Here is a 27,153-nt window from a genome sequence, read left to right as displayed (position 1 = left end):
CCCCGCGAGGCCGAAGCCGCCCAACACAAAGCGCCCCGCCGCCGCCGCCCCACGTGACCGCGGCCAGCCCGCGAGAGACTTCCCCAGCAGGCCGTCACTGCGTGCTCGCTCTACAGCGCCCCCCGGCGGCGCTGAGCTTTGCCCGTCCAAAAGGCGGAGCGTGCCCCCGCCGCGCGCCGAGCTCGAGCGACGCCCATTGGCCGGCGGGCTCTGAGTGGGCGGGGCGGGAGAGCGGGGCGGGGCGGTCGCCGAGCGGAGCCGCTTGGCGCGAGGGCGGCCGGGGAGCAGCGTTGCCGCGGGCGGAGGGACGGGCGTCAGGTGAGCGTGGGGCGCGGGGCTCCGTTCCGAGAGGGACGGCGGCTCTGCGTGAAGCAGCGTGGGAGCTCGCGCCGTGCCGGGCCGGGGTCCGCGCGGGCGCCCATCGGCGGCTCTGCGGCGAGCGGGGCGGGCTGCGAAGAAGGCGGGGGAGAAAGAAAGAGGGAAAGAACGCCCCGAGCGGCCGCGCTGCCCGTGCTGAGCGTTACGTGAACTCCGCTCGGGACACGGGCGTGCCGGCTCGCCGTGCACGGGGCTGTGGGGGTTCAGCCGTCTCGCTCGCGGTGGAGGCGCTCCGCTTAGCGAGAACGAGCACGGAACCGAAGGCGCGGGGACAAAGCTTGTTGCTCAGCCTGCGGGAGCGCGTTTCGCACCTGCCCGTGCTTAGGGGCACTGGGAGGGTCGGAGGCCTCCGGTCCCCCGGTGAGTGACTGCTGCGTGCTCCGTGCGCTGCTGTTCTCTTGGTGCTTGTGCAGCCCGGCCCGCTGTCAGCTGGGTCTGCACCGCACTCGGGTGCCCGGGGCTCTGCCGGCTGCTAGCGAGGGAGAGGCGAGCCGCAAGCGGGCAAAAAGAGAAGCGGAGCGGTGTTCGTTGCTCGCCCCAGGCGCTCAGGGCTGGGTGGGGAGGAGCTTCTGTCGGCCCTGTGTCCCGAGGCCTCCCTGATGCCAGAACCTGGAGGAGGGAGAAGTCTGGAGGGAGGCGAGGCGCGGAGCGTCGTGCTGCTGCGGGTGCCGGCAGAGCCGGGCCGGCCCAGCGCTTGGTGCGATTGCGGATAGCGAGACCTGTCCGCGCAGGTTGGCTGCGGGGCTAAGAGTCAGGCAGAACTGCTCCCAGCGTTGCTCTGCCTGCACTTTAGCTGCATACAGCCTCAAAAGCATAGCCCAGGCTGAGTGACCCGGGAGTACTGCCAGGCAAGCATCAGCATGGCTATTTATATTCATAAGTTAATAAGCACTCATTGTTAAAAAGTGAAGTTAGGTGCAGACAAAATAGTATTTTTCCTTTGAAACTTTGCCATGCTGAAAACTCTCATGTAAAGTAGGGTGCCAGTAAAGTACATCTTCCCACTCTTCTACCATGTGAGGCATATGTGCATTTGCATCACTCGGTAACAGGCAGCACAATCTGAAGTCACAGAGCAAACCTGATGAAAAAGGGAAAAAAATATCTACTAGAATGACTAGAATACAATTTATGCTCTGCTTTTTATACCACATCACTGTTGTTCCTAAAGGCAGGGATGCTTCATAGTAAGGAAACCATATTATTCTGAAACTGCCATACGTAGCAGTTCCATTCCAAAGCAGAGCTGAGCACTATCTGCAGTGAGTCATGCTGTTAACGTGGAATCTGTCTGTCGTTTGGTCAAGCCATGGGCTGTGTAGAAATTCGGGGCAGGGCTGCTCCCTCATGGTGGGATGGGGTGAGCCGCCCCTTACAGCTGGCTGCCTCCCCACAGCTGAACAGGGAGTGCAGAGTTGTACTGAAGCTGTTGTCCAAGCCTGAAGTTAAGCAATGCGAGTCCCACTCCTTTTTTTTTTTTTTCTTTTTTCTTTTTTCTTTTTTTTACTTCTGTGCTCCAGTTATTTACTGGAACGTTATTACACCTGAGGGGATAGAAATGGAAGAAAAAAAGCTTTTATTTTGCTTCCCTGTGAGAACTCCTTAGGGAAATATCCAGGCCTAGAGCAACAGATGACACTTCTAGTTGTAGCAGGGAGATTTTCCCAAGAAGGAGTTAGCTTTTCTTACTTAACTCATGGCTTTTTACGTGTGTAGCAATCCAGAGGGAAGAAGGTACTCTCTGTGTGGAAGCGTGACACTTAATGGGAGCCCCTTTTTGCTTCCTTCACATTTCACACTTTTTTACTACATAGCTGCTCACTTTGACTTCCTCTGAAGGTATTTTCTTATACTACTTCCATCTCTCTGATGCTTTTTTGGTAACTATTTAACTTACGGTTAGCTTTAAATTGCACATCACACTGGAGGACACACACGAGTGGGTATGTTTCACGCTGTCTAGCTCCATCACATCTGGACTTCAGGACCCTTACATCTTAAAGATTCACATACTCTCAGGAAGAACTGGGAGGCCTTGGCATTCCTGCCTTTAATTGAAGGAGAAGATTCACCCAGGGCTGTCCTCTTTTGGTGATATGTCAGCTTGGGTTTGCCTGGCTTTGTGCGTTTCCAAGATCCCAGCAGCTTCTGCAGGACAAATCTTGGGAAGGTTGTCAGGCAGCAAGCAGGGCTGGTAGAAGCCATGCTGGTATCCTGCAGACAAGCCCCATGCTGCAGAAGGTGCTGCCTTTGTGCATCAAAAAGAAATCCCAATAGCTGCAGCTTTTGAGAAGCACTGGTCACACAGCACTACTTACAAAAAGCTATTAATGCAGAGTCATTTCCTTCAGGTTCCCTCACAGGGCTGAACCAGCACCATTACTTTGTACGGGGACTGCTGGCCTGCTCTAAAGAAAAAAATCTGGGGACTAGAGAGAATTGAGCAGTCTGTTAAATAGCTTAGGCAATACATAAACAGTGCACAGCGACCTCGAACAGCTATTCTGCGGTTTCCCTTGTAGCATTCTGAAAGGTATTTGGAGTGAAGGGCAAGACAAGAATGTAAATCGTCATCTCAAATGCTCAGAACTCAGCGTGTTGTTGTCTTTGCCTTCCCTTTCCCCCACATTCCAACACTCTGGCTATAAGGACTCAAAGATGGGAAAAATGTGGCGAGAGGTTCTATATGGGTTATGGCCTGAAATGCTCACAGAAACTAGGACTGCACAGATCCCTGTGATCTGTGGGCTACCTCGTGATTGCTGAACTACCTCTCTGTAAGAGGAAATGACTCACTTTCTCGTGGATTGTTAGGCCTGAATAGTCTTGGTGTACCATTAAACTCTGAAGGAATTAGGTGCACTGAAAAATTTAATGTACAACATAAAGCACTTTTCTTACTGCAAACTACTAGTAGCACAACATCAGCATTTGTTTCAGAGCTACCTTTATGTACATTTTAAAAAACCACAAGCACCTGGGCTGTGTGAGAACAAGGGTGCAGAGGTGCAGGGAAAGATGAGCATGCTGCCATCTACTTCCCTTTCAGCAGACATCAGGCTATTTTCAGAGTGATGTGTCTTATAACTGGAAGCACAGGCAGCCGAAGCACAGCTGGGGCAATGGAGGAAGGAGCTGTCTGTGTGTTTTTTATTCATGTAGCTGCTGCCTTTTTGCTTTTCTTTTTTTTTCCTTCCTTTTTTCTTCATTTTGTCATGCAGGGAGGATCAGTGGGAACAAACAGTAGAGCACTCTGTTTGGTTCCAAAAGTCTGCCTCAGCTCTGACCCAAAACAGCATTCTGGGCGGTGTGTATCTGCAGCTAATCTTCAAGAAAACGAGCGCGCAGGCAGAAATGGGAGACTGGCTCCAGAGACCACAAATGTTCTCCCTGCACTGCATCCAGCCCATCATCAGCCAGCTCACAGCACTAGCACAGCGCTTGTGCAGCTGTGCTCACTGCTGGCAGGGACAGAAGGGCCTGGCCCTGGACCCTGCCAGCTGTCACAGTGCAGAAACTCCCCGTGTATGAAGTATTTCAGGCCAGTCTGCTTTCTTTCATATGGGAATGCAGTTATACTGGTAAAAAGCACAGTTGTAATGGAAAAGAGGGCTCTGTATTAGAGAGCTTCCATTGCTGAGAGTGGAACCACCCCAATGCAGGCCAGATTGTTGCAAAGTGCGGTCAGAAACTTTGAAAAAATAATTCTAAAAGGTCATAAACTGATGTGAAGAGTGGAAAAGAGATTATTTTAACCTCCACTGACGTGAGAAGCTTATCACGTGCACGCAGGCTCGCTGCTCGGCCTCGTCCTGGTGGTCTGCCAAGTGCAGCTTCACCACTTCTTTATTTTCCTCTCTTCAGGGTGAGCTGGAGATGGTGGACCACCTCGCAAACACCGAGATCAACAGCCAGCGCATTGCTGCTGTGGAAAACTGCTTTGGGGCTTCCGGACAACCCTTAGCTGTGCCAGGGAGAGTCCTTCTGGGAGAAGGGATTTTAACCAAAGAATGCCGCAAGAAACCAAAGCCTCGCATATTCTTCCTGTTCAATGACATCCTCGTGTATGGGAGCATAGTGATTAACAAAAGGAAGTACAATTCCCAGCACATCATTCCCCTTGAAGATGTCACTTTGGAGACGCTGCCCGACACCTTGCAGATGAAGAACCGCTGGATGATCAAAACCTCAAAAAAGTCCTTTGTGGTTTCTGCGGCCTCCCTGACGGAGCGGAAGGAGTGGATCAGCCATCTGGAGGAGTGCATCAGGCACCTGCTGACAAAGACGGGCAGGCAGCCCTCCACAGAGCACGCGGCCCCCTGGATCCCCGACAAGGCGACAGACATCTGCATGCGCTGCACGCAGACCAAGTTCTCCACGCTCACTCGAAGGCACCACTGCCGCAAGTGTGGCTTTGTGGTGTGTGGAGACTGCTCCAGGCAGAGGTTTTTGATGCCCCGGCTGTCCCCCAAGCCCCTGAGGGTCTGCAACCTGTGCTACAGGCAGCTGCTGGCAGAACAGAAGAAGGAAGAGGAGGCTGACTGTCGGCAGCAGGGGCGGTACCGTTCTGCCATCCCAGGCTACGAACCCTCCAGCGGTGATGACAGTGACAAGTCTGATGATTACAAAGTTGACCAGTGGCCAGCAGACACAGAGTTTTATACCTCAGAGGTATCTTGGTCATCTTTCCATAGCTGACCTCCTTGAGAACCAGCGGTGTTTCAATATTGGGAAGCCAACTTCTGGCCTCCAATGCATGTCCTTCTTGGTGTGTTCTGTGGAGGCCGTGCCTGGGAAGGTGGATATTGGCCCCTGTTTGTGCTGTCTGTGAGGGGAACAAAGGTCATGGACTACCCCAGGTCATTCTGAGAACGTCTCCTATACACAAGCACAGAATGACAGCTTAGAGAAGAGGCTGGACTAGAGATCAGTCTTGATCCAAGTGAGTTCACCTTTCTGTGCCTTAATCTTCCTGTCTGCAAAAGTGGAGCAATAATACTCTTGGGAGAAAAAAGGAGCTAGCAATCCTTGGCTGAAACACGCTTGCCTGCTCATGTTGAATTCCTCCTTCAGAGGTGACGGGACCTTCAGACCCTTCTGGGGCTCTGCAGAAAACTGGTGCTTTTGCTTCCCATGAGGCATTCTCTGCAAAGAACAGAGAACTTCTAGGGCAGGCTCTTTTCACAGGTATTACATCAACTTTAGAGATTGTCATTGCAGCTGTGCAAACCTGCCTCTCCTCAGTGGGTGGTGAGATAGGTATGGACTTTGACTTCTACACCAGGAATTCTGAACTTCGGAAACACTAAGGAAATGGCACTGTGAATGCATGTGAGGCTCATCAGAGGGCTGGGGCTCTCACAGAAAGAAATCGTGATATCAGATATGTGTGATATCAGACAAGGAAGGGAGGGATGGGAAGAGGGACAGGTATGTTTATACAAAGGAGAGAAGGAAAAGGTTTACTGCAGCTGACTCAAGAGCAGAGCCCCAGATCTCGAAACCAGGCAGTTTCACCAGATTGCTAGAGAGTAGATGACCTCAAGCCTATCAGGAAAAAGAGTTGCCCAGGGAAGACTTTTAGCAACTCTTAATCTGGGGCATTTTTCTAGAATTTTTAAAATCAAAGAGGTTCAGCATTTTGATTCCCACTCTCTTCCTGAAAAAGACCTCAAGGAACTGAACACTCCTGTGCTCCCTCACTTGTATCAGTTGCACAAGTCCAAACTTAATGTCCTTCATGCATCTTCAGGAGCACAAGAAAATTAATTTGAGATGAACTTAAAAGTTCAAAACAAATTCAAATATTTGAATAAACACAGTTTACTTCTGTCATAATGTAGTGCTGGAGTAAATATGCTGAAAATCAGACAACAGCAATTATATTGCAGCAGACAATTTCCACCAACTCAGTTAATAATTTTAGTATGTTTTTGTATGGTGTATTTTATTTTCTGGGAAAGGAACATGGCTGAGAATACACCATCAATGTTATGAACCATTTCCTTACCAGTTTCTGGTCTAAATATGGCATTGAATTCCACGTGGCCAGATTTAGATTTTTTTTAAATTTAAGCTCAGAGTAATCATTCTTACTTTATTTTGTAAACTGCCACTGTCCAATCAATTTGTATTACTTGACTGTGTGGGAATAAAGATACAGCCACCAGGAAGAAGCCAGAAAATGTCAGTGAAGTGTGTTGTTATTTTACATGAGCCTTAAAAAAGACAGATGCTGTGATTCAGGCATGGCCAGCCAGCATGAAATCCAGCTCTTAGCAACTCTTCAGCCATGAGATGAACATTCTACTCTTGTATTTGCTACCAGAAGGTGAGTATTTTGGAAGAAACTGCCAAACCTGATGCTTCCTTTCTGTTTATACCCTGTCCGAGTTTTCCCACGTCTTTTGCAATCCCCTGTGGTAATCTATGTTAATTGGGATGGGATTTTTCCAGTGGGGCCACAGCTTGGAATGGGTCAACAAAGCCTTCTGACCTAAACAGATGTTTTTTAAAGTAGTAAGTACACCAAGTTCTGTTTCTTTTCCATCCCTCTTCGAGTTTAGTTCATAATTCTGAGCAGCAGTGATTGTTTTTATAATGCCTCCCACCCACCAGAAGGGTGTATATGCTGTGCAAACAGAAAATGACCTTAAAAATAAACAGCCATCAGAACAGTTCACAAGCCAAAAATAGCACAGTTGTTGAATCAGTGTGCATAACTTAAGTTCCAATTCTGTACTCCATAGGCAAAACTCTCAGTTTCTTCCCAGTAATTGGCTTCAGAAATATATTCCAGTTTTAAACCTATTCCTCAGTCCTCTTAGAGATCAGTTTTTCTTCTATATCCAAGGGTCTTATTATTATCAGTTCCCAAGAGATCTGTGAACTGTTTTTATCCACTAATGGAGGACAGTCACACCTCTAATCATCACAGAGTCATTTAGGTGGGAAAAGACGTCTAAGATCATCTAGTCCAACAGTCCACCTGCCACCAGAATTGCCCACTCTCTGTGTCCCTGAGTATCACCTGTACCCTCTCCTTAAACACCTCTGGGAACAGTGACTCCACCACCTCCCCAGGCACCCTGCTCCAATGCCTCACCACTTCTTCTGTATGGATAAACAGTCAAGCACAGAAAAGCTGTGACACCCGTGAGACTAAGGACAACTGGCAAGACACGCACCACTACTTTAAGTATCAGTCTGATTGCTGCTTTAGGCCCGAGGTGCACACTGGCACTTGCACTTCCATAAACTGCAGACGGACACACTGACTTCCTGTACCTTCATATTCTTTCTCAGTTTTCCATTCTTGCAAGACAGTCAGTGCTGCTCTCAGTGCTGCAGCCATGCAGACAGAGCTTGAGGGCATTTCTCAGCAGCTGCTCCTGCAAATGCTGGCTGTGCTGGTGCTGATGGGCAGGGAGACCTGGAAAGTCTGGGGCTGCCACAGGTTGGAGAACACGCTTCTCCTGAAAGACCTTAGATACAGAGAGGTATCTGGCCTCCTCAGCATAGGGGTTTTACATTATGGTCAGTGCTATTACAGTCAATCTTGGAGTTTTCCAGCCTGATTCTATCTCCAGTGCATTAATGGGGCACTTCCTTTTTTTTTTTTTTTTTTTTTTTTTTTTTGCTCAGTACTTCTGCTGCCAAGGACTCATTAAACTCTGAAAAAAACAGCAGAAAGAGCAGCAGTCTGAATGCTCACTTGGAAAAAACATGCAGGCAGGAGAGTTTGTGGAGTCACAGCCACTCCCTAAAGGACTCCCAAACACAATGTGTGGGGATTAGTTGCCAGAAAGGTTTCCTTGCACAGGTTCCTGCCTGAAGATGTTGAGACCCAAACACAGCAGCACTGTGTGACCATTCCAGCAGGGGTGGCTGGTTCAGGAAATCCAACTGGCTGAAATTGGGTCTTTCTGTTCCTTTGAGCAGAATCTGGAACCCAGTCACTGTAAGAGAAAAGCAAGAGATTTTTGGCACTCAGCAAAATCTCTGCTTTGCAGCTGGGCACACGAGTCAGAAGACAGTCCCCAAAGCTGCAAGAGAACAAGAGAAACAAAACTGGAATGTTACCAGACCTACTGAAGCCGCTGGGGTTTCTCCATCAGTGACAGGCAAACAGAGATAAAGGCGTTGCTGTGATGAAATCCACATTAGCCCTTCACAATCCCTGGGAAGGAAGAAGAGACACTGCCACAGCAGCCAGTCACAAAAGCAGAATAAAAGCAGGGAAATGTGATCTGTGAGTAAACTGAAAAGAAAGGATGGAAGGGTTTCGGTGGAGAGGCGTGTTCCTGCCTGAGGCACAGCCAAGGAACACCACAAGCTCTGGAGCACACTGCTGACTCAGCACAACGTCCAGCCATCTGAAGGCAGTGAAGTGAGCCAGCTCCACAGTTCCAAGTTACTCAAATAGTTTTTATCCCAGGCAGAAGTTCTGGCTCTGCCACAGCCCAGGGCCTCTTCCATCTCACTACAACTGCAAAGCAGTTTTTCCTCAGCTTGGGATTTTTGGTTAACAAAGGAATGACAAGCACAGATGGACCCAACCACAGCAGAGCTTTAAAGAGACACATCTCAAACTAAAAACAGAGGCTCCTACTTCTGGCTGCTTCTGCTCCAAGACTCTCCAAGCCACTCTATGCTTACTGTTATTTCCACTGTGGACACAGTAACAGAAAGTAACTTCAAGAAACTCTTGCCCAGCCACCCCAGATAGAAATACTGGAGGGGCTCTCCCAGAAACGCTCTTCACCAGGGGTGCAGCAAACAGCCAGGGCTGCTCTATACCATACATCACACACACAAATCATGGTGCAGCACACTGTACGAGAAAGAGCCTTTACTGCCTCTGCACTTGCTCATAAAACCTCAGAGCAGCACTCAGTGCTGTGTTCTTGAGGCTTCAGCTGAAGGAGAGGCATGCAGGGAAATGGTTACCAAACACGCAGTAGCACTGAGCAGCTCCCTTTGAAGGCGGTGCTGGGCTTCCTTTCCAGCAAGACCTGGCAGTGACCATAAACCATAAGCAGGTTCTCAGTTAACCTCTCCGACTCTCACAGCCCAGGGCATGTTACACAATCTCTCTGTCGCTGTTCCATCAGCCAGAGCTCTCACAACACTTCTGTGCAGCCCAGGGCTGGGCTGGGCAATGGGCACAGTGCTGCTGGTGCCAGCTGTGTGTGGACGCTGGGCATTGAGGGAAGCTTTGGTACCTATTTCATCAGAGCCGACTTGGTCTCTAGATATTTGTCCTAAAGACAATCTGAGTGTTTTGGTGAGACACTTAGAAAAACAGGATTTGAGAAAGGAAAAGCATTAACTCAAGGCCAGATGGGCCTCTTCCTCTAACAGAAGAAGAAAAGGTCACACGTGGCTTTTATCATAGATGCAGCATATAAGGTAAAAGCAGATGCCTTAGTTGTTTCATACATGAAGGCTCCTCCAGAGATACCAGATGGAAAATAAGAGTGGCACCACAGCCTTTCAGCAGATCTGTTCCTTCTCCCATGAAAGCCCACAGAGGGACCATCTTCATGGCACATCCCCACAGCCTGCCCTCAGGCACACGGAGCGCTGCAGCCTGGCTGAGATCAGCTGGGTTGAGTGCGAGCTGCCAGAGCCTGCTTACTGCCAGGCCCAGCAGTAACAGGCCATATGTGACACGCTGCCCCAGCTGCCTGAGCACCACTGACAGCAGCACCCAGCGACTGTCCAGACCACCTGAATGGCTTGGATACTGCAGTGCAAGCTGGCAACACAGAAACACACACCAGAACAACCAGTGCCCAGCTCGCTGCACCCAAGCCACTATTTTGTTTTCATCAGAGTTTCTGTCTTGAAGAATGTTTACTCAGCAGCAGGTTTCAGATAAACCAGTTTCTAGCACTTCAAAATGTGCTCAAACAATCTTGTTTACTGACCAGCCTGTAGAAACCAAGCAGCCCAGCTAGACTTCACAGATGATGGCTTTCTCAGCCTGCAGGTCTTTGCTTGTTCATCCCCAACCCCAGCCAGTGTCAGTGGCACTGGTGATGTGGCCAGGGAAGGGGTTGGCCTACAGGTATCATGCAGTCTCCATGTTTGTTCTTTCTCTTAGAACCACCTTCTATATAAGTGCAAGACGTGCATGCCAGCAGGCTGAGCAAACCCACGCATCTGTCCCAACAGGTCTGTATAGATCCCAGCAGGCACTTCAGCAGGGACATCACACAATGTGGCCATCTGTTTGCAAGGATGGAGCCTTAATGATGAGAGATTCTCCGAAACCCAGATGGTAAAGAGCTACAGTGTTGATTAGTGAAGGGTGACAGATAGAGGCTGTCACACTTTGCTGTTTCAAAACTTCAGAAGTACCTCTGCTGCTATAATACAGCAGTTAATGCTATGATAGAATAACACTATCAGTAAATGTACAGCATGGATTTTCCTACTATTGCCATCTTTTCAACAGAAAAATATGAATTCTTTGTTCCACAGTGGAATAAAATTGGTTCAAAGCAGACACTAGAAGTGCCAGTTTCATAGCCCCAGCTTTGTTACAAATACTCCCACCGAATCACAGAGCTTCTATATCTGCTTATTACTTGCCCTCATTTGTAGAGAGCAAATATTTATCATATTTCATATTGCTCCCTTGCAATAAAGACAAAGCAGGAGGTACAAAGAGAGATGCAAAATCTTATAGCAAGAGCCCAGTCCATGAAGCCAGATGGGAGCAGGAAGCCTGCAGGACTCCAACACACCCATGGAGTTTGCTTCCTGTCACGGAGCAGTCAGAAGTGAGGCGACGATTTCCAAAATGGCATTTACATAACTCACTATAAGGCAGAGCCACTGAGTTACAGGCTTCTAATATGTGACCACAGCAGGTTTATTCTATTTATATTCCGTAGGCATGTTACCCTCATTAGAGCGGGATTTGTAACAGCTAGTGTAACCATCAGAGCAGGGCAGTCTTGCATAGTGTGGCCCTGTTGCTGAAAACCCACTCCTTCCATGAGCTTCAGCTTTTCAAGCATGCTGGCAATCACTAACAAAGCATTCAACATTTTAGCTGGCGTTCTCTTTCTCTCCTCAGGGAACGCAATAACCAAAATCTAGCACACGACTGTATCACAGCAGCAATTCTAAAACACATGCTTGTTATTTTACACATTACAATTTAGAAACAGATCCTGGTAAAAAAGGGTTAATTCTCAACACAACTTCCCCAGTTTCAGCATCCTCACCACTCTGGAGAATCATCTGGGAAATTCACGAACCATGCAGGGAGCCCATGAGGACTGCAGCTCCTCTTCTATGTGGGAGATGGGGAGGAGACCTGTCTTGGAAGCAAGCAGAGAATATAGTCATTAAAGTGAGCATGAGCCACAGAGCTCCCATAAGACAGGCTTCCAAAGGCAGTTCAAGAGCCAGATGTGGTCATAGCAGCTGTTTCGACCAGACCAGACTGATCCACCTCCAGTAAAGCTCTGCCTCCCGCCCAGCAGCACTTGAACTTTCTCCCTCCCACTCCCCCAGCAGAATTTCTCTCTTGTGTTTTGGAGACTGAACTTTCCTGGAGCCAAACTCTGCACAGCTACGACCCCTGGAATGTGTGCTGGAATGTGGAGAATACACTGTGCTCTGGGAAGCTAGCATCTGGCAGAATGCTGGAACTGAACAAACCTCACGCATTTGTATCTGCGAACTGACAGTTTGCTACAGTTTCGAGAAGAATAACAAGACAGCACTTAAATCAACTTCAATCTTGTGACAGCAGTTAAACATTCAAAAAGAAGCGCAGGACTGTTCCATCTGTGTAGGGCTCACGCAATCTCTCTTAGTAGAACCACTTTCCCTTCTGCAGAACAGACCAATGGCATGACAGTATTTTAATGTAACTTCTACTGAACCCGAGTATGAATGAGCTTTGTTTCTTGATAAATATTGTCTGTTTTTAGATTCTTGTGCCACGGATGCATTTTTTTTATTGGTGCAAAGAATAAAAACATTTTGGATTAATTCTTAAGTTGATATTGTAATTTTGAGAAAATGAAATATCCGGTTGCAACCAACCGAGAGGTCAAGCTTTCCTCTGGTTTGCTGAAGTGCTTATTTACACACTGGAAATTTTCAGGGAGGAAGGCTCCACTCCTGAGAAGGGATAACATGCACAAAGGCAAGTGGGCAGGTCTTCCCCTCTTAAAGGAAAAAGATTCCATTCACACATGTGAAGCGTGCTGCACTGTTTTCAGAATGTGATTGCTTTGGCAGCACATATGTCATGTTTTATTTGCAGTAGCACATATGTTGGCATAACACTACGGGAATTGTATTAGACTCTGTTTGGCATAACACTTATAAGTAGCCTTAATAAACCAGAGCCACAAGTCACCTACCTGAAAATTGCTAGGGAAAGTGTAACAAGCATCCATAGACTGATATTTCTCTCTTTCAGTCTCTTGCAAACCAGCGGCTGATTCTGGGCTAATGTGTTTAATAGTCCTTGCTGGCCCTCTCTACCATTAATCTGCCTAATCACTTTTTGAACACATTTCTGTTTTGGCATCCAGAACATCCTGTGCCAATTTGCTCCACAATTCACTTTTAACACTGTGAAAAAGCACTTCCTTTTACCTCAATTGTTTCAATGGTACACCCTGACTTTTATGCAATGTTATTGCTCTTTTGTTCTTCTGTGTGCCATTCATAGCCTTCACTAAAGTTCCCTGCATTGGTATCTTTTCCAGGTTCAACTATTTTCAAGTAATCAGTCCCTTTTTATACAGATGCACCTCCATACCAAATCATCCTCTGAATCTTTTCTAGCTCTACAATTGCTCTCTTGGGCTCAAAAAGGACTGATGAGAATGGGACAAGCAGACTCAAGATGTGGTTGTAAACTGGATCCATTCAGTGACATAGCATGTTAACTGCTTTGTCCTTGGTTTCCTTCTTGGTCCATTCCAACCCTTCTATTTGTTTTCTGATCTGCTGAAAATACAGCATTGAGCTTGTATTTTCAGAAATCTGTCCACAGAGACCTCAAACCCTTTCCTGAGAGGAAATAGGTCTTTCAGAGCTCAGCATTAGGACTATATATTTAGGGTGATCTTTCTTCTGTGGGTGTTTTTCAATACTAGGCAATATCCACCTTTCTACTGATGACTCGCTCAAGTTCAAGCTAGCAGTAGATGCAGACAGAAGACAGCAGACACTGGAGTACTGGGAGCAGATGACTTAACTGCACAGAGACATTGAAATCCTGCAGTTGTAACAGAGCTTACGTGTTCTTCCTTGACATGCCAGCACTGCACCTACACACAGCATGACTTTGTTTTCTGCTGTGGCAGGGTACACATACAATAATAAGGACAGCAGGGCACCAGCAGCACACAAACCGGGGCTCTTTGATTAAGACCAGCACAGTGCCCAGGTTTAACTTTGGTTCCAGTGGCACGAGGACAACATCCCTGCGTTGGATTAAGAAATGGCGGAAGCCATATACATTGGTGTATGCAAATGGAAACAAACTATTGCATAACATTGAGGCCACTCTGTTGAATGCTTGACACGATGCTGCTTTGCACAAATAGTTGAGGTTCCCAAAGGTGTGCTAAAGCTAACCAAAAGAAGCGAGACGGCTTTGAAGTTCACCTTAATTGTTGAGGTTGCTTAACTGATTTCCTGATTTTTATCTGAAGAAGCATCCAGTTTTGTTTTATTGCAGAACAATATAGAAGAGTTAAATCACATATAATACAAACACAAGGCTTTGTCACAAGGCTATTTTGGCAGATTAACTAATATCAGTGGAGCACTCTGAAGATGTAAAGAGCTACAGGAACACTCCATTTTATCCTCATTGCTACTAATCATTAGTGCTACAATACTGAGGCTCTTCTTTGCCCTTTACTCAGGTGAGACATGCTGCAGCCACTTTCAACAGTCCAAGTTCCACAGAACCTGGGCTAGGGACACAAAAGACCAAAAGAAAGATCCAAGTTGGCAGCAGCACAAGCTCCTGCAGAGTTAAACTTCAGAGAGGGAAGGAAGCCTAAAATATGCAAACGGCTGCCAGGCAATTGAAGGCTGTTCACTGCGGTTATGGAAAAAATATTTTCTATATAAATTCTTGGAGAGAATGCCAGGAAAAAGCAAGCAAGCCCCTTTTATGGAAACCAACAAAAACAGATTCAAGGCCCTGCTTTACCATCTCCCTCTTTAGTATTTTATTACAGATTTTGCTCCTGCACAAGCAATTAATAAACTGCAGCTTGGTAAAAAATATGCTCTACTTTGGCATTCCTATGGATACTTCAGCAAGTCTTTAGTTCTAACACAATATTTGCTGAACAGTTTTGTCCAGTCCCCTCCCTTCTGAACTAACCTGGAGCATTTGCTCTTGCACGCCATCTGTCCCAAGCCCAACTACCACATTCAGCTGTTGCATCTTTTCTTCACCGCTCTGTAGGGAGCAAGTCTTCAGTTTATTACTTCGGAAAATCTGTTACTGGTGGGCTTAAAATTAACCTGGGAGGGCAAGGAAGAAAAATCAGATCCCCTCTAATTTTGGCCTAAAGATTCTTAGAGCTCGAAACAGAAGTCTAAACTCAAAGGTGCTTGTCTTCATGCAGAAAACTTCCATCAGTATCAGAGATGCGAGAAATCTTTCCCTCGGAGTGTTACTGTACACAGGCACAGTTAGCTGAGTGAGAACAATTTAAGAAGGAAATACACACAAATATCAGAAAAATGTGCTTACCTGTAATTCTAAAAATAAAATAGGTTTATCCACTGGCTCACAAACTGCATCATGGCAGGTGCCCATCTCCTGCAGCTCCAAGGGAATGTTGATCCGTGGGAGACTGATTCTGCCTGCACTGGTTGATTCTCTGGGTAGAACATCATCTTTGCTGAAAGAGCAGCAGCAAAATTAGATGAAATCACACCACTTTGAGAGCATCACAAAAGTACAGATATTTAAATACCATGTCCTTACCGAATGTTCGTGTTTGCCTAAATCATTCTTGCTGCACAATCATCCAAAGAAATGAATGCTTTCATTTTTGCAGACTTCAGAATAATTTTTATGTATTTATCTCTTAGGCTCTTTTGGAATTCATAAATCATACTTAATGAGAAGTATTAGCTCAGACTTACTGCAATTATGTAATGAATGTTTGATTTCTGGCTTGCAGCCTGAAAAATACATAGATTTCTGTGATCTCTAGAAAGGTAAAGATGAAACCCCATGTGTTAATTAGGGGCTAATAGCTTTAGTTCACTGCAATAGGAAGACTTTTTTTTTTTTAAAGCTTTCCAACTCTGATGAAGGTCTGCTATTCAATTAGTCTTGAGTAATATACATCAACTGGCCAAGCAATGACAGCCTAAGAAGCTTTTGCTTTCTCCATAAGATCTTTTACTCTGGGGCAAAAATGCATTGCTTTTATATTACCAGTAGTCACCATCTGGCTGTGCTGTTGCTTCTATCCTGCTAGTACAGACAGAATTTAGTGAGTCCTACCCTGCATCTGTGTAGCATAAACCCCACAGATCTGCCCATATTTCACTAGTTATTGCTACTGAATCTGCTGCAATACAAAAAATGGGAAGAAAGAAAAAAAATTCTAAATGAAATGGCATAATTTTTGACTAAATTATTTAAATCGGTATACATTATATATGGCTGGAAATAGGTATGTGAAAGCACCAAAACAATAATCAAAAAAGAAGCCTACATTGATAATGAGGGATCCCATTTCATCAAGTTGAGGAATGTGCTGTTCCTACTGAGCCCAACAGAAGACCCTTCTCTGATAAGACCACAGCACAAGCATCTTGTTCACAGGAAACACTGCATTCTGATACGAGGACAATAGCAGAGGTTATAGCAAATCACACATGCCATTCCTTCTGCTGTTAGCCCCTCAGACTAATGGGTTGCAGAAAAGCTTACAGAAAGACAACAGTGAATTACTGTCAAAGATATTCCAAGGGATTTTAAAAAAATAATTCATTTTGGGGCAATCAAGAAGAATCCAAGAGATGAAGTGAGGATTTGACTTATCCTTCATGTTAAATGCAAGCAATCCCAGTCAGATCATTTGAACAGATTTGTCATGAGAGTATGACTGTCTAAAATCAATTTGCTTAGTGACTTTGAATAATACAACCACCATTCCCTTTCACAAGATCTTTCTCTGAGTTTCGTAACAGATTTCCTATACACCAACTAAAAAGGAGAAAAGACATATTAACCATCATCACCTAGACAGTCATGATGTTTAGTCACCAAATAGCTGTTATCTGAAATACAAACTCAGTAGCTTTTTATATTACGTGTATTTAATAGAATGTCTCTTCCAAAGAAGAGCTAACCTAGCACACCTGAGTCCTCTGGAGCATGAGCTTTCCTCCCTAAGAGAGATGGGTGTTATCAGGAGTAGGAGAAAGCAGCCATTCCAACTCACCCATGTCATGATGCACTGAAGCACATATGGAAGGAGCACTGGAGTGTAAACTGTAAAAGGGAAATGCAGTTCTGCTAGAGCACAGTGGCCTATAATCAGACTATGGTAGATGGTATCACACCACTAGAGAAATTTCAAACATGGTAAGAAATAGTCAAATAATAATAAATAATAACTCAGTGCTGATACTATCACACCCCATTTTTTCTGTAGGTAATTGTCATGTCTCACAGCCCTCCACCAGGAGCTTGGTATTGTCACTGCCATCTCACCTTGAAGCATCTCACTGGGGAGCTGAATTACTGATCAAATCATCCAGCAAATTACTGCCATAGCAGATTAATCAGCTTTCTTAAGCTGCCCTAAGTCAACCAGCACAGCTCTTCTCCAAATCACTCTTTTGTTCAAAGTGAGAAGGTAATTACAGCACAGGCAGGGAAGGACCTTGCATCTAGAGGAAATGTAGCCACTATTTTTCCCTCCAGAAGGTCAGAAACCCTATACAGACAGATATTCAGCCCTCCTTCCTGTCAGCAGCTCACAAGTTGCGTTTGAAAGAAAGATGGAGACTCAGGTTTGTGCTTATCCTTCACCAGCAAAGCCCTGCACAGCTGCAGGTGTGCAATCCTGGAAGAACAGGGACCTGTCCTTAGGAAACAGCCAACGTGATGCTGATCTGTGTTACTTTGCGTACCAGAGTGAAAGGTTATTGCTGACATGGCAACTAAACAATCAGAGCTAAGAGCCACCAGACCCTCGTGTGTGGGGACGCACATACCCTGCAGAACCTCAAGTTTGAGGTTCAAAATAGCTCTACCTTGTGTGCAGACTGAAATTGCTGTCTAGGTTCTCATTTCCAGCCGTAAACTCAAGATCAGCCTTTGGCATCTCCACATTGCTTTGCAACTTCTTTGGATTTCATAGCAAACACTTGCCTTGCACTGCGAATCCCTGAACGCTGCCACAACAAAAAAACACAAACTGTCCTCCTTCTCCTGACTACACATTTTCTCCCACAGTGAAAACTGTCATGCAGCTGCAGCAAAAATTTGTGCAGTCACAGCCCAATTATGATAATGATCATTTAAAAAAGCCTCTTTGCAGGGGAATGCAAATGAGTGCACATGAGTGCTAGTTATAGGTGGATTGATATTTGTAATCTAATACAATTTCATTTACCCCAACTTTTCACAGAAAAACACAGCTGTGTTATCCACAGAGGCAGCCCTGATAGGCTGAATTTAAGAATTAATCTACTTGCCACTAGATGGCAGATCTCAATTACTAATCTATGTTGGAATTCTGGGTTGCCATTAAATAATAAAGCAAGTAAATAAAAATAGTCTCTCTATGCTAACATACCTATTTATAATCATGTTTGCTTTCCATTTTTAAACCAGACAGTTAGGAAAAAAAATATCTAAAAATACACTACCTGCCAGTGAAAATCTAGCTTGATTCTTCACATCTTCACATCTACAACCGAACAAAATTAATAATAAAATCCATCACAGATGGATTATTTATATAAGTTTGTACATCTCCCCATAGCCACAATTCTAGTTGCTTCCTAAAACTGCTGGCACTGCTTTACCTTGTTTCCTAGGTGATGGCTCTATCTCATACTTAACCTGGACACTGCAACTGGATGGATTTCACTAGATACTCTCCCCTGCCTGTAGCTGTTTCCAGTACCATGGGATACAGTGGCAGACAGCCACATTGGTACCAAAGAAGAGTAACAGAGGAATATTAATGCATTCTTGAGCAGTTCTTTACGATCAAATCTGCTGAACAGTTATTTAATGCCCAAATCCTCTGATAAACCTAAAAGGCAAAAATTGTGGTGATCTTAACACAATAGAAGAGGGCTGCACTCAACAGTTTCAAAACAGTGTGCAAACCTTGTCACAAACATGTTGCTACCATTCTGAAAATAGGTACATGCCTCCACCCAAGAAGGACTGTGTAATCAAACCTAATAAATAGCTTCCTCATTGCCTTGAAATAAAGAGTGAAAAATTGGCTGAGATACTAAGTGCCCACTTCTTCAATCAATTCCTTTTCTCCAAAACAAAACAGAGACCATTGTGATGCTTTTTAGGATTTTTTTAAAATGAAAACAGAATATTCAGAATCAGCTGAGAAATGAAAGCTACAATGACAATCCTAATCCAAATAATTGCTACATCAGAGAATCACAGTTGTCAAAGCAAAATTCAACATAATCTAGAAACCAGGCCCAAAAAGGTTTATTCTTCATACTTTATCTGTGCATTTAGCTCTCTGACTAAGAACCTTTCCACTGCTTTTGCCAGCAGAAACTTAAGGTCACCACTTCCCATTACAAGTACAGTCAGCTGAAAAACATCAATCCAGTCTATGTCCCTGACTATTGCGACGGCTTCATTGAAGAGTTTCTGCTGCTCCGCAGGAGGCAACTCCATTAAAATCTGAGGGACTGGCTTGAACTGTCCACTGGTCATCCAGGCACCAAGCAGTCCACCAAGTGCTCCTCCTAGAAAATGAGGAGAGATGTTACTCCCTACTATTCGACCCAAAATTCTAGAGAGACTTTCATCAATAGAGTTCACCTCCTCATTAGAAGTCAGCACAGAGCTGAGTGAACAAGGCATATCTATTTTCAGTGGGGTGATGTAATGTGACTTCAGTGACAGGGCACCTTTTAAACTATATATACAACACTGCTTAGTTCAACAGGTACAGAGGATACAAGTCTTTGCTATGGGACTCTGGCTTCTCTCTAACGTTTAGAAAGAATTCAGTGTAGGGAGGAAAGACATTTAAGGAGTTCACCAGGACAGGGATAGGGAGTAGCCTTAAAATACAGAAAAACAAACATAATTTTGCTGCTCTTCTCCATCCTGTGCGTCTGCAAACACTGTCCTGCACTCCTGCCACTGCCTCAAGGCCTCCCATCTCCACTCCTTACCACTGTGATGGAGCAAAGCTCTCAGCCTGAGACTTTCTCTCAGTTATGTACCACACATCTGGCACTGGCATGCCTTAGCAGATGGGAACCAGCACTCTGCCCACCTAAAGCAAATGAACATCTAACAGCTGGTCTGAAGGGCTCCAAGGAGTCAATACCTAAGCCACTGATCTGCATGCGCTTCCTCTTAAAAAGCAGTTTTAAGTCACCAAGGACACTGTCATTCTGAAAGGGAACACTGACATTAGTAATCGTAAGGCATTACACAGGCATTACGATGCACCACTTGTTAAAAACTCATCTGAAAGGATGAAATGCAAAACAGCATCTTGTTAAGGCTCACTTGAATGAAATCTTGCCAATACACTCACACTCACTAAGTAGACTTGTTGGTTTCTTCACTCAGTGAGTCAACCACACGTCTCATCCTAAAGCAAACACACTTACCTACAGCGATGCCACGCGGACCTCCAAGCAAACCGCCAACAAACGCAGTTATGCCCACCAGGAGTGCTCCTTCACCAGAGTGCTGGACAGCCGCTGTCATTCCCTTCTCCTGAGCAACACGGCAAAGCAGTTGCATCATTTGATCCACACGGATGGGCATCTTGGCTGCTTAAAGACCTGAAAAAGATGTTTAAGGTAAGTTTGATTGCTGCAAGAGGAATCTTGCTGCTTACAGCTCAAGAGCCAGCGAGACTGACACAGTACACTGCCAGAGGCACGGCAGATAAACAGATAATTACTTTCTCTTTCATTTCTGGGAAATCTTGAGCTAAAGGTCTCCCATAAATTATTTATTTATTTTTTTTGCAGGCAAAAAGATAATGCTCATTCCAACTGTATATGAAGTCACAGAACAGAAGGGTTCTCTGTTGTTAAGACTAACTCAGGAGAATGAAAAAGGACAAATTAAAGCAATGAAAAACATAATGAAGTTTCCATCCAGTTCTACAGACACGCATATCCTGCCATCTAGGAGAGGTTATTTGTTGACAGTGATGACTAAATTCAAATGCAACTCTGATTAAACACAGCGTTTCACATTACCAGGCAATGAAAAATGCAGCTTTGGCTTTGAGTGCGCGACAGCCAAAGGATACTTTGCACTTTAGCAACTATTCTAAATGGCAGGAACACAGAGATTACAAAAATAATACCCTCCCCTCACATTGCAAAAGTCATCCCAATACCAACGAAACACTGATTCAGAGCACTGAGATCAGAGCAACTGCCATGAACAGAAATTAAGACTTTCAGCCCAAACAGCAGAGCTCATGAAGCGTTCAGTGTGAGAGGGGAAAGGACTCAGCACAGAACAAGAGCGCGCTTGTTTGTGACACAAATACCTTCAGTGCCTTTCATTCTGCACAACAAACAAGGAAAGGTGTTGCTAGAAAAAATAAAACAATGCACACAACATGACTAAAAATATACTCACAAATACACAGGAGGCACAGAGTTATCGTTGTACTTGTTAACTTTGATACTATCCAGTAGCTGAGTGTCTGATTTTTCAGTCTCAGAACAGCACAGCGCATGTCATACCTTCACAGCTCAAACCAAGGCATTTGCAAGCCTTCCTACAACACATCTCCTCTCTGCAAAGTTAAAATGAAGCAACAGCAAAACAACTTTCAAGTTAAAAATATCTACTGCGAAAATGGAAGGTTACTTCTGCACTACAGTAGTGCCAGCCCAAAGCAAACACTGCAGTTCTTCATTGTACCACAGGTGCTTGGGTTGCTGTCAGGCTTCGGACACAGCAGTGCATGACAGTAACAGTGTGTGCTGGTTGGTGACACATTGCATCCGTTGCCTCATTCAGTGCAGTTCAAGCTCAAAGCACTAAAAAACAGCTGCTCTGTTCTTCCTTGAGCACTAAGAAAATAAATAGTAGGAGTCAAAAATTGTTATCACCTTGACACTGTAGCACAGGACTGTAGTCAGAGGCAAAAGACAATGACCATTTTTTTGCAGCATTCCACAGAATGAACTGCCGTATATCATTAACATACAGACAGCCAATACCATGGTGTTCCATGCTAATTCCCCTACAGTAGACAGCTACCAGAGCCTTCTTAATGTCAAGTGGTTGCTTCCTCCCTCTTGTATGCCCAAACTCACTTGAAATTAATAGCCAACTTAGTTTCTGTTCTTCTGTCACTGGCAGTGATAGATTGTGTTTTAGACCAAACTGCAAACCTTGCAGCAAACTTATTGCTACCACTCTGAAGATAGGCACTTCTTACCATTTGAGAAGTTGCACATATATCATACTTTACAAACAGTGGTACAAACAACCCATTTCCTTCTGTTTCTACACCAGCTATCTGAGAACATGGGTGCATTAAATTATATTGGCTAATTGCATGCTACTGTGCAACACAGAGTTATAAAGCTTCTCATGAGCTCAGTGGCAGTGTTTAACATAAGCTAGATGGGCCCACACAGCCCTCTGAACCACTCTGACCAGTCTCCCCTTGGCACACATGTATCTCCTACTCCTATATACTGCAGCAAATGCCGAAAGGTTGCCATTAAAAGTAGTTTCTCTTTTCCGAGTACATAATGAAAAGTATTTGAAAGAATAAGAAACAGAGTAACATACGGCAGCACAGGACTGACACTGTCATTAATTAAGTTCAATTGATGGCTGTGACACTGGCATAAACACCATAAATTAATTCAATATCTACCTTTGGTCCTCAAATTGTGAATGTGTAACATGGGAGTCACAATCCTGATACCTGCAACTACCCTAAAATCTGCTAGCAATCAGTTTAAATAACGACTGCTATTATAAGTTAACTGACACCAGAATCTTTCCTGTGACCTACTTCACAGCCACATGCTAGGTTTTTTCAAGCCCATCTTTGAATGGCTGATTCCAAGGGGGACAGTCTCTCTCCTCCTGTTTCACTCAAATATCTGCTGCTAGTAGCAGCATCCTCTTCCAGAAGAGTCCATTTGGTTTGTGAAATAATCATAAAATGTGTATGAGTTTAAAAATTAATACCTTAAAACACCTATAGAGTGTATATGGACTTAAAAGAGAATTGTACTGTGTGTAATCTGTCAAACTGAAAAAAATACTGATTTCAGGTATGTAATATGAAACTACAGAAAGATCAGAAGTGCACACTGCCATTTGCTGCTGGCTTTCATTTCACTGAAAAAAACTAACTTCCAAACAAGTCATTGCCCTGCACTCCAGGAAGACAAGTAAACTGTATGTATTAACAACAAAGCATTCCTGCAGAACTGAATTAGTCAAATCTAAACAACAGCAAATCTTGAGTTGAAACTTCCGCATTTAAAACTCAACTATGAGAAATGTCACCACCCAAACATGGAGAGATCTTTATTACACAACTAAAATTATCAGAGCAGTATCACTTGTTCCTAAATATTTTTTTAAAAAAAAAGCACATCTACTCATTCTTCAATTTTTAACCTTGTTTCCATGTGTGCCTTGCAATAAATGCTGAACAACTGGTTGGAAAATTAAGTGCCCAGTTCTTACAGCAGCTCATCTACTGTAAAGCAAAACAGAGACCACTGTGATGCTTCTAAGGAATATTTTAATGAAGACAGAGGATATTCAGAATCAGTTGAGAAACAAAAGCTACAATGACGATACTAATGCTAATAATAAACACACTGAAGAATCACAATTGCCAGAATAAAATTCACTACAACCTATAAATCTGCTCTGAAAAGCTTTATGCTCCATACTTTATCACTGCACTTAGCTCTCTGGTGAAGTAATTTTCCAGTAGTTTAGCCAACTGCAGCTGCAGAAGATGACTATTCATTACAACAGCAGTTAGTCGAGCAAAATCAGACCAGTCTAAGCTCTTGAGTACCACAATGGCTTCAATGTAGAGCTTCTGCTGCTCGGCAGGAGGCAATTGCATTAAAATCTGAGGGACTGGCTTGAATTTTTCACTGCTCATCCAGGCACCAAGCAGTCCACCAAGCGCTCCTCCTAGAAAATGAAGAGAGATGTTATTCCCCATTGTAAGACCTGAAATTCCAAAGAGATGCTTCTTCAATGCTGTTCACCTCCTCAAATGATGATCAGAGAACCAAGGACTGTTACAGCTTTCTACATCAACAGAGGAACTCAACACAATCAAAGATAACAGTTTCAAACTCAGAATCAGAAATCAAACAACATTCCTTATGGTACTGGTCTCTGTAAGGCAAGCTCTGCTATTATATGAATCCCATCCCATGGAAAACATAGTTAACAACTGCCTTACCATTAATACGGAATCTTTTATTTCAGATCCCTGGTATGATCCAAGCTTCCTGCTGCAGCAAAGATGCAGGAAGCACCTGCCTACACCCATGATGTCCACACTTCAGAAGATGCTCATAGAGGCCAAGATCATCAACTTGGATTATTCAGACACATTCAACCTTTCTCCTACCAAATTAATACCCCACCAGACTTGGAGAAGAATCTCTCTGCCAGGCAGTATGGTTCCAGGCCATCAAGTGCAGAGCAGAGGGACCACATACAGATTATGTGGGTAGGACTGCGACAGCCAAGAAATTAGGATCACGGCCCTACACTGATGTGTGATATCTAATGGCTACCAGCCATACAGAACAGTGCTTTTCAGTGATTTACAATGCTGCAAAGAAATTGCAATTTACTCCAGTACCAATAAGCCCTTCAGATTTATGGAACTGCTCCTAAGAGTAATGTGCACTCAAGGACTGATGCAACATGTGATTTCAGCGACAGGGCACCTTTTAAACTATATATACAACACTGCTTAGTTCAACAGGTACAGAGGATACAAGTCTTTGCTATGGGACTCTGGCTTCTCTCTAATGTTTAGAAAGAATTCAGTGTAGGGAGGAAAGACATTTAAGGAGTTCACCAAGACAGGGATAGGGAGTAGCCTTAAAATACAGAAAAACAAACATAATTTTGCTGCTCTTCTCCATCCTGTGCGTCTGCAAACACTGTCCTGCACTCCTGCCACTGCCTCAAGGCCTCCAATCTCCACTCCTTACCACTGTGATGGAGCAAAGCTCTCAGCCTGAGACTTTCTCTCAGTTATGTACCACACATCTGGCACTGGCATGCCTTAGCAGATGGGAACCAGCACTCTGCCCACCTAAAGCAAATGAACATCTAACAGCTGGTCTGAAGGGCTCCAAGGAGTCAATACCTAAGCCACTGATCTGCATGCGCTTCCTCTTAAAAAGCAGTTTTAAGTCACCAAGGACACTGTCATTCTGAAAGGGAACACTGACATTAGTAATCGTAAGGCATTACACAGGCATTACGATGCACCACTTGTTAAAAACTCATCTGAAAGGATGAAATGCAAAACAGCATCTTGTTAAGGCTCACTTGAATGAAATCTTGCCAATACTTGCCCCTTCACTTCAAATCATCCCAAGCAAATAGACTTCTGCTGCTTTTTTTTTTACAGTCAGTGAGTCAACCACACTTCACAAGCCTAAAGCAAACACACTTACCTACAACAAGCCCAGGTGGACCTCCAAGCAAACCCCCAACAAGGGCAGTTGTAATAGTCACTATCCCTCCTCTACCAGAGTGCTTCACAGCAGCTTTCATTCCCTTCTCCTGAGCAACACGGCAAAGCAGTTGCATCATTTGATCCACACGGATGGGCATCTTAGGTGGGTAAGGTCCTGAAAAAGTTGTTTAAGTTGACTACTGCAACAGCAATAAAACCCTGTTGCTTAGAGCTCTGGAGTCAGTGAGACTAAAATACACTGCCACAGTCCCTGTGGATAAACAAAAAATTACTTTCTCTTTCATTTCTGGGAAATCATGAGCTAACAGTTTCCCAGATTTTTTTTGCTGGCAAAAGATGATGCTTATGGCAATTGTAAGTGAAGCCACAGAATAGAGCAGAGGACTCTGCAGTTTGGATGAACTCAGGAAAATGCACAGGGGTAAACTACAGCAATGAAAACTGTAAGGAAGTCTCCATCTAGTTCTACAGTATATCCCCTTTGACTTAAATATTGCTGGCCTTATTCAGCCTTGGGTATGGCTCCAGGACAGAGACCACATAGAACCTAATTCAGACATATCCATTGGGTTGTAGTTTACATACCTGCTATATATCTTCTCTATGTCCTACCTCCTGCCATAAATTAGGTACTTCTCACAACTTGTTTCTTTTCCACATCTTCTTCCATGCTTAAAACAGTTCATGCACTCTAAAGCCAAACACAGACCATTGTGATGCTTCTTAGGAATATTTTAATGAAAACAGAGGACCAGATGTTCAGAATTAGTTGAGAAACGAATGCTAAAATGATTATCCTAAACATATAAAAATGTCAGACTTGCCATTCTTCCTCACTCCCCTTTTTTAACCAGTCTCCTTGCCACACATTCCAGTTCTAGGATATCAGGAACTGCTAATTCCTTAGACTCTATTTTACCTGCTCTTCTAAGCTCCTCCAAACAGCTATTGGCTTCTCTTCTTACAGAAATGAATTCCCAAGAATTACAATAAAAATGTGACAAAAAATCAAGCAAGGCTTGAGGTTTGTGAGTTCACAGTAGAAATAATTTCTTGCAACTGTCCCTTGTAATACTCAGATGCCAGGCAAAATTCTTCAAAGTGCCCTTGATACCTCAGCATTCATGCTATACACAGAAGAAGTTTAAAGCACTTCAACAAACAGGATTACATCTCCTAAATAAAATACAAGGACTTTGAAAATTTTACCCAGTGCTACATTATATGGCAAGAGAACCAGAATTCCCTTCAGTGATCTTGAATTCAATCCCACCATACAGTACTTCAAATAACACAGCAAGGCAGTGACAGGATAATACAATAAACCAGTAATAACTTCTGTTAAAAAAAAAAGAAAAGCAAGGTAATACTTAGATCTGCCTACATTTATAACTAGTAAAGCTAACTAACAATTGATACATTGAAGAATCACAACTGTCAGAGTAAAATTCACTACAATCTAAAAACACACTCTGGGAAGATTTATTCCCCATACTTTATCTCTGCACTTAGCTCTCTAGTGAGGTAATTTATCACCACTCCTGCCAACTGCTGCTGGAGATGGCCACTTCCCATGACAAGTGCAGTCAGCTGAGCGATATCAGTCCAGTCTAGGTTCCTGACTATTGCGATGGCTTCATCAAAGAGTTTCTGCTGCTCCGCAGGAGGCAACTCCATTAAAATCTGAGGGACTGGCTTGAACTGTCCACTGGACATCCAGGCACCAAGCAGTCCACCAAGTGCTCCTCCTAGAAAATGAGGAGAGATGTTACTCCCTATTGTTAGACCCAAAATTCTAGAGAGATGTTCATCAGTAGTGCCAACC

At 44.4% G+C, this 27,153-nt stretch overlaps 4 protein-coding genes across 13 annotated transcripts in view; 1 reads left to right on the top strand and 3 right to left on the bottom strand.

Moving 5' to 3' along the window:
• Positions 1–27,153, bottom strand: part of LOC128082593 (protein C19orf12 homolog) — an 82,730-nt gene that overhangs the window by 29,596 nt on the left and 25,981 nt on the right. For 3 of the 5 annotated variants that reach the window (XM_052686860.1, XM_052686859.1, XM_052686861.1), the window contains exons 2-5: positions 20,248–20,424; positions 15,137–19,365; positions 14,762–14,904; positions 11,652–11,710 (exon numbers count right to left, since the gene is read on the bottom strand). In XM_052686860.1, coding sequence (XP_052542820.1) covers positions 19,100–19,365; positions 20,248–20,407 — 426 coding nt within the window. In that variant the 5' untranslated portion in view covers positions 20,408–20,424 and the 3' untranslated portion in view covers positions 11,652–11,710; positions 14,762–14,904; positions 15,137–19,099. Of the gene's footprint in view, positions 1–11,651; positions 11,711–14,761; positions 14,905–15,136; positions 19,366–20,247; positions 20,443–21,149; positions 21,682–27,153 lie in introns of all 5 variants that reach the window. The other 2 variants (XM_052686857.1, XM_052686858.1) reach the window with 2 other exon arrangements.
• PLEKHF1 (pleckstrin homology and FYVE domain containing 1) lies at positions 246–6,563 on the top strand. The gene is made up of 2 exons (XM_052686844.1): positions 246–318; positions 4,243–6,563. Exon 2 carries the CDS (start codon positions 4,255–4,257, stop codon positions 5,074–5,076), a length of 822 nt encoding a protein of 273 aa, XP_052542804.1. The 5' UTR covers positions 246–318; positions 4,243–4,254; the 3' UTR covers positions 5,077–6,563.
• Positions 23,368–27,153, bottom strand: part of LOC128082592 (protein C19orf12 homolog) — a 5,199-nt gene continuing 1,413 nt past the window's right edge. The window contains exons 1-3 of one of the 2 annotated variants that reach the window (XM_052686855.1): positions 25,914–26,020; positions 25,306–25,482; positions 23,368–23,791 (exon numbers count right to left, since the gene is read on the bottom strand). In XM_052686855.1, coding sequence (XP_052542815.1) covers positions 23,526–23,791; positions 25,306–25,465 — 426 coding nt within the window. In that variant the 5' untranslated portion in view covers positions 25,466–25,482; positions 25,914–26,020 and the 3' untranslated portion in view covers positions 23,368–23,525. Of the gene's footprint in view, positions 23,792–25,305; positions 25,483–25,913; positions 26,021–27,153 lie in introns of those variants that run through there. The other variant, XM_052686856.1, reaches the window with a different exon arrangement.
• The window catches only part of LOC128082591 (protein C19orf12 homolog), a 27,610-nt gene continuing 26,496 nt past the window's right edge, over positions 26,040–27,153 (bottom strand). For all 5 annotated transcript variants that reach the window (XM_052686854.1, XM_052686853.1, XM_052686850.1 and 2 more), the window contains exon 3: positions 26,040–27,076. In XM_052686854.1, coding sequence (XP_052542814.1) covers positions 26,811–27,076 — 266 coding nt within the window. In that variant the 3' untranslated portion in view covers positions 26,040–26,810. The remainder of the gene's footprint in view (positions 27,077–27,153) is intronic.

The sequence above is a fragment of the Tympanuchus pallidicinctus genome, unplaced genomic scaffold (genome assembly GCF_026119805.1).
Source record: "Tympanuchus pallidicinctus isolate F22 unplaced genomic scaffold, pur_lepc_1.0 scaffold22, whole genome shotgun sequence".
Lineage (NCBI taxonomy): Eukaryota > Metazoa > Chordata > Aves > Galliformes > Phasianidae > Tympanuchus > Tympanuchus pallidicinctus.
Note: the sequence above shows the minus strand (reverse complement) of the source record. Positions and strands in the feature narration are given on the sequence as shown.

What these genes read in the sequence shown, in the direction of transcription:
- PLEKHF1 (XM_052686844.1), top strand. Translation starts at nt 4,255, where the DNA reads ATGGTGGACCACCTCGCAAACACCGAGATCAACAGCCAGCGCATTGCT.